The 9,452-nt window shown below is 43.2% G+C and overlaps 1 protein-coding gene and 2 non-coding genes across 6 annotated transcripts in view; 1 reads left to right on the top strand and 2 right to left on the bottom strand.

Annotated features, from left to right (window-relative positions):
- The first annotated feature begins 1,314 nt into the window (after nt 1-1,314).
- TRNAE-CUC (transfer RNA glutamic acid (anticodon CUC)) lies at nt 1,315-1,386 on the top strand. Its single transcript has one exon. It is a non-coding gene; the product is annotated as a tRNA-Glu (tRNA).
- A 236-nt stretch (nt 1,387-1,622) lies between these two features.
- Nucleotides 1,623-1,694, bottom strand: TRNAG-UCC (transfer RNA glycine (anticodon UCC)). The gene has a single exon. It is a non-coding gene; the product is annotated as a tRNA-Gly (tRNA).
- Nucleotides 1,695-5,377: 3,683 nt separating this feature from the next.
- Nucleotides 5,378-9,452, bottom strand: part of LOC142659955 (uncharacterized) — a 10,029-nt gene continuing 5,954 nt past the window's right edge. For all 4 annotated transcript variants that reach the window (XM_075836579.1, XM_075836581.1, XM_075836580.1 and 1 more), the window contains 4 exons: nt 9,186-9,452; nt 8,837-8,908; nt 8,596-8,655; nt 5,378-6,378 (listed from right to left, as the gene is read on the bottom strand). The exon at nt 9,186-9,452 is cut by the window's right edge and continues 699 nt beyond it. In XM_075836579.1, the coding sequence (XP_075692694.1) occupies nt 5,486-6,378; nt 8,596-8,655; nt 8,837-8,908; nt 9,186-9,452 (1,292 nt within the window). In that variant the 3' untranslated portion in view covers nt 5,378-5,485. The remainder of the gene's footprint in view (nt 6,379-8,595; nt 8,656-8,836; nt 8,909-9,185) is intronic.

Raw genomic sequence — 9,452 nt, 5'->3', positions numbered from 1 at the left:
AGCGGCTGCTAGCGGCGACACTGGGCATGAGGGTGCCTGTGCCGCCAATCGGCACGAAGCCCCCCTCATTGCCAGCGGCGACGCTAGCGGCCGATGCGGCTGCTACAGCGATACCGATGCCACTCTAGCAGAGCAGGGAGGTATCTTCCATCTCTGCTAACTAGTAGCGCCATTGTAGCTCCGTGAAGGAGCGGAATCCCCGTGTGGACGAAGTGCTTGATGTTTCTGTCCATATAGGGACAGTGACATCAGGGGCAACTCCTAAAGCGGAATCCCCGTCCACAGCGTTGCTGACTCTGTGACCGGGAAATTCCACTTCAGGAGAAGCCCTTAACGCCACTGTCCATATATGGACAGAGACGTCAGGAGCTTCTCCTGGAGTGGAATCCCCGAATCTGTGATCGGGGATTCCACTCCAGGAGAAGCCAGTGACGTCACTGTCCATAAATGGACACAGACTACAGGGGCTTCTCCTGGAGTGGAATCCTTGGCCACAGCACTGGCAACGCTGTGGACAGGGGTTCCGCTTCAGGAGTTGCCCCTGATGTCACTGTCCATGGGGGATTCCGCTCCTTCAGGGAGCTACAGTGGTGCTATCTACAAGGGGGATGTGTGGCACTACCTACCGGGGGCAGTGTGGCACTACCTACCGGGGGCAGTGTGGCACTACCTACCAGGGGGCTGTGTGGAACTACCTACAAGCGGGCTGTGTGGCACTACATACAGGGGGCTGTGTAGTACTGTCTACAGGGGGCTGTATGGCACTATCTACAGGGGGAATCTGTGATTGGGGGGCTCATGGTCATTTTACTGTGAGTGGTGGAATAGCCAATTGGTTTTAGAAGTCACATAAATAATCAGTTTAAGGGGGGGTTACTTTCTAGTGTTATGTTACATACTGATGACTTGCCTCTTTTGTTGATATTTGTTTTTACTGTCTTATCCTTGAAAATATTTGAATAAAAATAGAGTGAAAAAAAACTTGGGCATTGATCCCGCTACCTCTCACATGCTAAGCGAGCGCTCTACCATTTGAGCTAATTCCCCTATATATCTGAAATTTTGAGCAAGCACAGCACTCGTATTTAGAAAGCCTGTTGGTCATTGTTTCCATTGGAAAGACCACAGCTATCAGAGGTCATAATATAAAATGAATGTTACTTATCGCTGTAAACTTAGTAAAAAAGAACTAGAATAGCGTTTTTTCCGTCATCCCACCTCCTAAAACCAAGATACTATAGTATATAGTATATTTTATATATTAGTATATGTTGCTTGTTTCTTCTATGAACATGTTTCACAAACAGTCAACACTCCCTGGTAGTCTAGTGGTTAGGATTCGGCGCTCTCACCGCCGCGGCCCGGGTTCGATTCCCGGTCAGGGAATGAGTTTTTCTTTCTGCCAAAATAATTGTAATAAATTTTTTGTTGACTCTTAACTTTTTTTTAAAGTCATTTTTATCATTGTGTTGGATAATTTACTATAAAGACTCAAACAGATATGTTAATGTGAATTATGCAGGAACGAACATCCAAAATGTCCGTGTACAATTTACTTTATAGATTGTGGTTTACATAATAAAATACAGTAATTAGAAAAGAAATAAACAAAAAAGACTTGCTGCGTTGGCCGGGAATCGAACCCGGGTCAACTGCTTGGAAGGCAGCTATGCTCACCACTATACCACCAACGCCTGCCGATAACACTGCGGTTAAATAGTCCTGATGTCGCTATAGATAAACTAGTTGATTATAGATTATATACATAAATATATAGATTGTAGAGAGATTATATAGATAAATATTTAGATGATCAAAATACAAAGATTATATAGATAAATTAATACATTATATAAACATATATATGTATAAATTATAGACAGATTATATATATATATATATATATATATATATATATATATATATATATATAGAATACAGATACATTTTATGGACAAATATATAGTTTATATAGATACATATACAGAGGATAGATCATATTGAACCATCTATAGATTTAGGATTTTATATAGATGCATAGATACCTAGATTATAGATACTCGGATTACTGGTAGGTAGGAATTAAAGCACAAATTTATACAAACCCTTCAGGATCAGGCCGTTTTTGCCCTTCAGGACCACACAAAATTTGGATTTTTCATCTCGCCATTCTGAAACTAATAACTTATTAATAACTTTTTTGTTTAATCAATGCAATCTTGTTTTTTGTGGGACAAGTATTCGTTTCCACAGGCACAAGTTTAAGGTGCATTTATGTTAGCGTTTCATTTTTCGTAATATAATTTTGGGTAAGAAACAAAAAAAACAACGTTCCCCATCCCCTCCAGAGTAGTCCTGCGATCAGGCTTAATAGCGAAGGCCCCATGCACACAGCCGTGCCCTTAATCATGGCCCGGAATTGCAGGCACGGCTGGCCACCGACGGTACAAAGTATGGGAGCACGGCCGGTAAAATACAGAACGGACATGTTCCATCATTTTCAGAACATTTCTACGACACGGACACCCATCCGTAGCTATACAGAAAGGTGTCCGCGGCCAATAGAACTAAATTGGTGCGTAATTGAGAGATGGAATACGGCACATACAACCCCCTAGAGAATGCGAACGGGAGCCGTTCCATTCACTATAACGTACGCCGTCTGTGTGGGAACGGCGCATGTGCCGCTCCCACAGTCCAAAAGGAAGGTCTTCGACAGAGCGACATCCGGCGCCATTTTCATGTGGACCGGAAGCCGCGGCCGGACAGTAAGACGGCTACTTCCGGTCGCGGCTTCCGTCCATATGTTCAGAAGCAAGGACTAGGAGTGGAGGCAGCAGCGGCAGGAGCAGGTAAGTTATGTTTGTGTATGTGATGTGTGTGTATATGTTCGTGTTATACTGTGTGATTACCACTGTATCTAATCCTCCTACACTGTGCATTCGCTCAAAAAATGGCGTCACACAGTGTAGGAGGTTTGAACATTCAACCCCCTCCTTTCTCCTGGCACTAGCCAGGATAAAGGAGGGGGGATTGTCTGAGGACGCTAGAGCGAGTGTGTCTTCTCCAATTTTGCAGCATAGAGCAATGAGGTTGCTTTACCACATGCCAATGCTGCAATTTTGGGAATTGCTCCCTCTAGTGACCAGCACATGAAAATGTTATAAATTAGAATTAATTTATATTTCCTGACTTGTGAAAAAATTAAAACAATATGTAACCATTTACATACTAACAGTTTAACTAAAAAAATAATAATTTTTCTAGCGACACATTCCCTTTAAGGCCACATGCACACGACCGTAGTGGTATGCACGGCCGTGATTTGAGGCTCGGACGGCCACGGAGAGTCACCCGCGGGCTGCCCGCATATCGCGGGCCGTGCACATGATCGGAGGTGGGGCACTTATAATCTGGTGACAGAGCCTCTAATGTAAAACCTTGCCTTTGGTAAACCACAGCCATGTGAATGCCGCCCAACAAGGTTTAGTGATATCCAGAATTCCTGTAGATACAGATCAATTTAATAAACTAATGGAATGAAGTAGATGCATACATAACTATAGAAGGACTCATTTCATTAAAGTGTCGTACGGATTTTAAGAATGATGTTTTATCTTTATAATAAGACATCAACCTTTAATCAGAGGGGGTCTAACCTCCATTGCGGCTCATCCGTACATCTCGTACTGCAGATCTTAGGGCTCATTCACACGGATGTGAATTTCGTTCTTGTGCTGTGGGTTGAAACAATGCACAGGACACGACCCCTTTGCTTTCAATAGGGCGATTCACTCATGAGTGAGTTTTCACGCAGCGAGGGTCCGTTGCGTGAAACTCACTGCACGTCCTATATTGGTACGTTTCCACGCACCTAGTCGCCCATTGAAGTCAATGGTCGCGTGAAAACCACGGACAGCACACCCGTGTGCTGTCTGTGTTTCATGCATCAATTACATAGAAATAAGAGGCGTGAAAAATACAACGCACACGGACAGATTTACACGCGTTTTTTGAACGCTCATGTGAATGTAGCCGCATTATAACATCCGCTTTGCAGCGGCAATATCCAGAGCCCCCGGGAATCAAGTAAAGTAAGCGTAGACCATCATAGAATCCTATGGAGATCTAAGTTTGGTTAAGTAGAGCCGCGGTGTGGTACGGATGTTGCGTCCATACAAAGACGTAACTTGAAGTCCCGGGGTCCAAATACAAAATCTGTAATAGACTCCCCCATTTACCATGCGTCGTCTTTAAAAGACGGGTGTGGCAAAAAAAATGTTTTTTATATCAAGTTGATTTTAGCGTTTTATTAAAATAAATGTTATTTATTTGTGTGTTTGTGTTTTACTCTTTTTTTTTTTTTCTCACTTTTTCTTCTCTATGGGGGCTGCCACTTTTTTTTTCATCTCTGTATGTGTCGATTAACGACACATACAGAGATGGAATACGGCACATACATCCCCATAGAGAATGCGAACGGGAGCCGTTCCATTCACTATGGTGTACGCCGTCTGTGTGGGAACGGCGAATGCGCCGCTCCCACACAGTCCAAATGGAAGGTCTTCGGCCGAGCGACATCCGGCGCCATTTTCTTGTGGACCGGAAGCCGCGGCCGGACAGTAAGATGACGACTTCCGGTCGCGCCTTCCGGACATGTGATTAGAAGCGAGCGGAGTGAGCAGACGCAGCGAACGGACCGGAGGCGGCAGGAGCAGGTAAGTTATGTCTATGTATGTTCGTGTTTTAGTGTGTGATTACCACTGTATGTAAACCTCCTACACTGTGTATTCGCTCAAAAAATGGCGGCACACAGTGTAGGAGGTTTGAACATTCAATCCCCTCCTTTCTCCTGGCACTAGCCAGGATAAAGGAGGGGGGATTGTTTGAGGACACTAGAGCGAGTGTGTCTTCTCAAATTTTGCAGCATAAAGCAATGAGGTTGCTTTACCACACGCCAATGCTGCAATTTTGGAAATTGCTCCCTCTAGTGACCAGCACATGGAAATGTTATAAATTACAATCTAATTTATAATATTTCCTGACTCGTGAAAAAATTAAAACAATGTCTAATCATGTATATACTAAATGTTTAACTAAAAAAAACAACTTTCTAGCGACACATTCCCTTTAATACGGTTGTTTTTGGTGGCAGAGGGACTATTGGGCACACTCAAGCACCAGCGCCCCTATGCGACTGCACCCCTATAGTTACACCCGTGGCCACAAAATGCAAGCAAAATATTAAACCAGCCTAACTTTGTCAGTCTTTTGCAGTTAAATAAATAAAACTTCACTTTTTTTTAAATCCAAATTGATGAAAAAGGGCCAAAGAAACTATTAGACATAGCAAAAAGAATTGTTAGTTCTTCCTGTGTTAGTCGATCTTTTTTAATACGTTTTAATACATGGATACATGTTTAAGGATGCCATCATATACTAAGCAGAGTTTATTAAGGCAGAACCAAGACAGGCAGGACGACTATTACGTCCCGTCTCTCCCCTTTCCTCCTCTTCTTGTAAAGCCTCTGTTCGTCAGTGGCTCATCCGCAGTCTGTTGAGGGGTTGATGGGTCATTGTGTGGTGAGGGCGCCACCATGTGAGACCCGCTCTGTTCACCCGTGGAACGTGCGCCTGCAAGAAACGTCTCTGCGGGGTTTGACAACCGTTGTAAAATCCCCTTCAGTGACAAGTTGTTTTCGTGCATAAGTTTTTCTCTCTTTTCGTAGTGTTCCTGCCTGATCCTCAGCTGGGCCTCGTGTTGCTGCCGCAGCAAATGTAACTTCTCCATTCTATATCGTCTCTGATCCTCAATATCTTTTTGCTTCAGCCTAAATTCTCTTGCCCTTTCGGTCGCTCGAACGTGATTGTTGACTTTCACATTTCTGGTCAGCTGATGAACACCGACGCCTAAATGTAACAGGTCCATGTGGAGAACATGCATCTGATGTCTCTGGGACCTATGATAATGGCGTTGTGCGGTGTGAAGCGTCCCTACGACTTTATTAATGGTTCCGACGTTGGTGGTGTTTGGGTGGTTGCTTGGAGATGAAGGATAAGGATGGCTAGTTATCAGATGAGGCTTGGTGGTCACTAAAGAGGGTTTGTTAGGAAGAGGAATGGGCTTGGTCACAGGTAGGGGCTTGGGGCTAGCTGGAATAGGTTTAGCTGCAATAATAGGAGGCCGGGTAGCTACAACAATAGGTTTGGGTGAAGGAATATGGAGCTGGGAAGCAATGCCAAGATGGGTAGCTATAGGCAGGAACGGGGCGGTAGAGGGAAAGGATTGGGGTGAAGGCGCGTCCTTGCTGTAGTTGATGGGCTCCATCTTTATCACTATCTCCTTGTCATCCTCTTCCTCCTCTTCTGCCATGTCAACTAAAGGATAATGTGAAATGTAATATTTTTTATATGTCTCGTCCTATAACAATCAGTCTCAATTCAAGCATTTCAGACCTTAGGAAAAGAATATGTATAAGAACGATATAAACAGTAAAGAATTCATATCATATTTGGGGATGGCTCTTACGTAACTGTTCACACACAACTACTCTACCCTCATTCCAAAGGTTTCCCAACTATAGGAGACATTTTCCAAACCTCTCACCTCGTAGGCCGGGAGGATAGCGATCATTAAATGCTCTAACCAATTATTATTATTTACATATTTCGTCTGGTAACTTTTCTTCTCCCTCAAGCCTTTCTTCCCATGATACGTTATCCTTCATATGGGGCGTAAACACCCTCTGGTCCGTATTTCCACGATGGTTAGACCTTGGCCTTCTGGGGGAATGGGTGTACCAGAAGTTCATATTATACGTCCCCCACCCTAAAGCAGCTTAAATTTTGGTGGCTTCCTAATTGTGATAAGTGCCAATGGATTGGCCTCTTATCTCACACCTCAAGGACCCTCCTGCCTCCTTATCCTCCCCGACTATTCCCTTAATGAGTTTTACAATTTCATCCACTGCCTGGAGATACCTTCTCCGACACTCTTCATTACTCACTTTTCCTCTTACGACACTTCTATACGGTGATTAATAACATTACTATTGACAATAGGGAATCTGCTGGGATTAAAAGGCGTTTCATGGCCTATCCTTAGGACATTTTATATTGATTTCCGATCCTTAGGCCTGGTCATCAATAACAAATTAGTTTAATTCCATGTCCCGGCACCCCCACCGATCAGCTGCCTGAAAGGGCCGCGGCAACGAATGCTGTGGCCTCTTCAATCTTTACCAGGCACAATGCCATCCACATCCGTAAAGGCTGTGCCTGGGATTGCAGCTCAGTCCCATTCATTTTAATGGGACTAGAACCGCAATCCTAGACACAGCCGCTACGGAAGTGTAAGGTGCTGAGCCTGGTAAACATTGAATTGGCTTTAGCTAATAGGCGGGGGAGCCGGGAGTCAGACCCACACCGATCGGATATTGATAACCTAAGTATAGGCAATCAGTATAAAATACCTGGAGAACCCCTATAAGGAAAACGCATTCTTACTTTAGAACTCCTTCTCTTGGACACAATGTCTTCCACATGCCGATTTTTACAACTATCTGTGTATTCGCTTTGCTCTCAGCTCTCTGGACGTCTCTTGCCCTGTTATTGATCAACCGGATCTAGATTTTTACTAATACAATTTTCAAGGCTAAGGGAATTTCTGTGTTTTATAATCTTTTTACTACCTTTGAACCCTTAACTAAGCCTTTGTATATGTCCAAATGGGACCAACACCATGGCTCAGATTTCCCCAGGGGTTAAAAGGGTTTCCAGGAGAACGGCACGTTGGGAGAGGTCTCGTAAAATTGCTTTTCGATACTACCTCACCCCAGTTCAAATCGATACAATGTCTTTTGTTTCCCCAGATTTATGCTGGCGAGGCTGTGGCACTAGGGGTATCTTGGTGGCAGCGCTTACAATAACCTCCTCCTCGACAGACATGTTTTAATTAATAGATACAGTTTTGGGGATTTTCCTCCTCTTCTACCTCCTGCCCTGGCCTTATTCTTTCTAGGAATGGATCTAATTCCCCGGTATGGCTGATTCCTTCCTTCCCACATTATATTGGCAGCAAACATAGGATAGCTCGTAGTTGGAAGCTTAATGTCTACTTGCCAAGGGCAAAATTACAGAATAAAGTCAATTAGTCTTTCCAAATAGAAAAATTGGCGGCTCTCGGATCACACATTGTAGATACATTTTCCCAAAACTGGTCTCTATGGTTGGTATTTTCTAATAGTCTCGGGTGACGTCCGCTGTCATTTAAGACGCCCGGAATACAAGTGTGCCGGGTCTTGATTCTCTTCTTGCGCAGAACATCCGTTTTCCTTTACACTGAAGCTACTTGGTGCGCATATCTCGTCTTGTATACGGCATATTGATACACCTTCCATGTCTTCTGCACGTGTTTGTTCCCCCATATTTATTTGTTGGGCTTTCCGCAGATTGTTATAAAATTCAAAATTTCAATAAAAAGTGAATTTACAAAAATATATGAACCGTGAGACAATTAAGAAAATTAGAATTTCCAGTATAAACTGTACATTGACCCGGATGATGCAAATAAGGGTTCAAAAATGTGATGCTTACATGAAGAATGGTTCCAAAAATCATCTTCATAGCAGTTCTCTTCTTCAGGCTCATATTTACCTGTTTACAAAAAAGAAAGAATTATAAAAAGTAAAAATCCCACAAATAATTGAGAAATAATTTTACCAAGAAAAATAAATAAATAAATAAAAAATCGCCTTAGGAAAAATATTGAAAACTTTGTCGCGCAAGCGCTAAATGTCTAAACGTGTGGCTATATTTTGCAGACAGCTGTACATACCTTCCTTCTTCTGCCCAGTACTTATATAGGACGAGAAGCCCATACGTTCTGGAGGAATAGGTTTACTAGGACCTACAGCAGATTAACCGAAAAAAATCGTATTAATGACTTGCAAAAATATTTATGTCATCATGGGGTTTGACGTGTCTTGCACTTCGCTACAATAAATGCGATCCAAGACCAATCGACTATTCAAAAGTGGAAAAAAGCTTATTGTGAAATGATGCGAAACAAAACCCCACAAAAAACTTTATATAAAAGAAAAATCTTGAATGTAACTTTTTACGGCCATTTATTTATAAATTGGAGAAGCTGGGGTGTCTTTCGCTTCATTTAATGACTAACTTACGTGGTTCCCGGTCTGTGTCCACGTGTCCGTCTATCGGCCGAATAGTGTCTGGACCAATGACGTGCATCAGCTCTTCTTCGTACGATAAGTATTGCAGCTCCAGACAGAGGCCGCCACCGTTATGTTGTGAATACTTGCGCTGATCGACCATTTTGGCCTTTACGCGCCTTTTTATATCCCTTAGTCTCTTCTTGCAGTTTTCGGCACTCCTGGGCTGGGTTCCTGCAGCGTTCACGGCCTCTACGATCTTAGACCACAAAAAATTCT

This window comes from Rhinoderma darwinii, chromosome 8, assembly GCF_050947455.1.
Source record: "Rhinoderma darwinii isolate aRhiDar2 chromosome 8, aRhiDar2.hap1, whole genome shotgun sequence".
In the NCBI taxonomy this organism is placed as follows: domain Eukaryota; kingdom Metazoa; phylum Chordata; class Amphibia; order Anura; family Rhinodermatidae; genus Rhinoderma; species Rhinoderma darwinii.
This window is presented reverse-complemented; position numbering and strand designations above follow the sequence as displayed.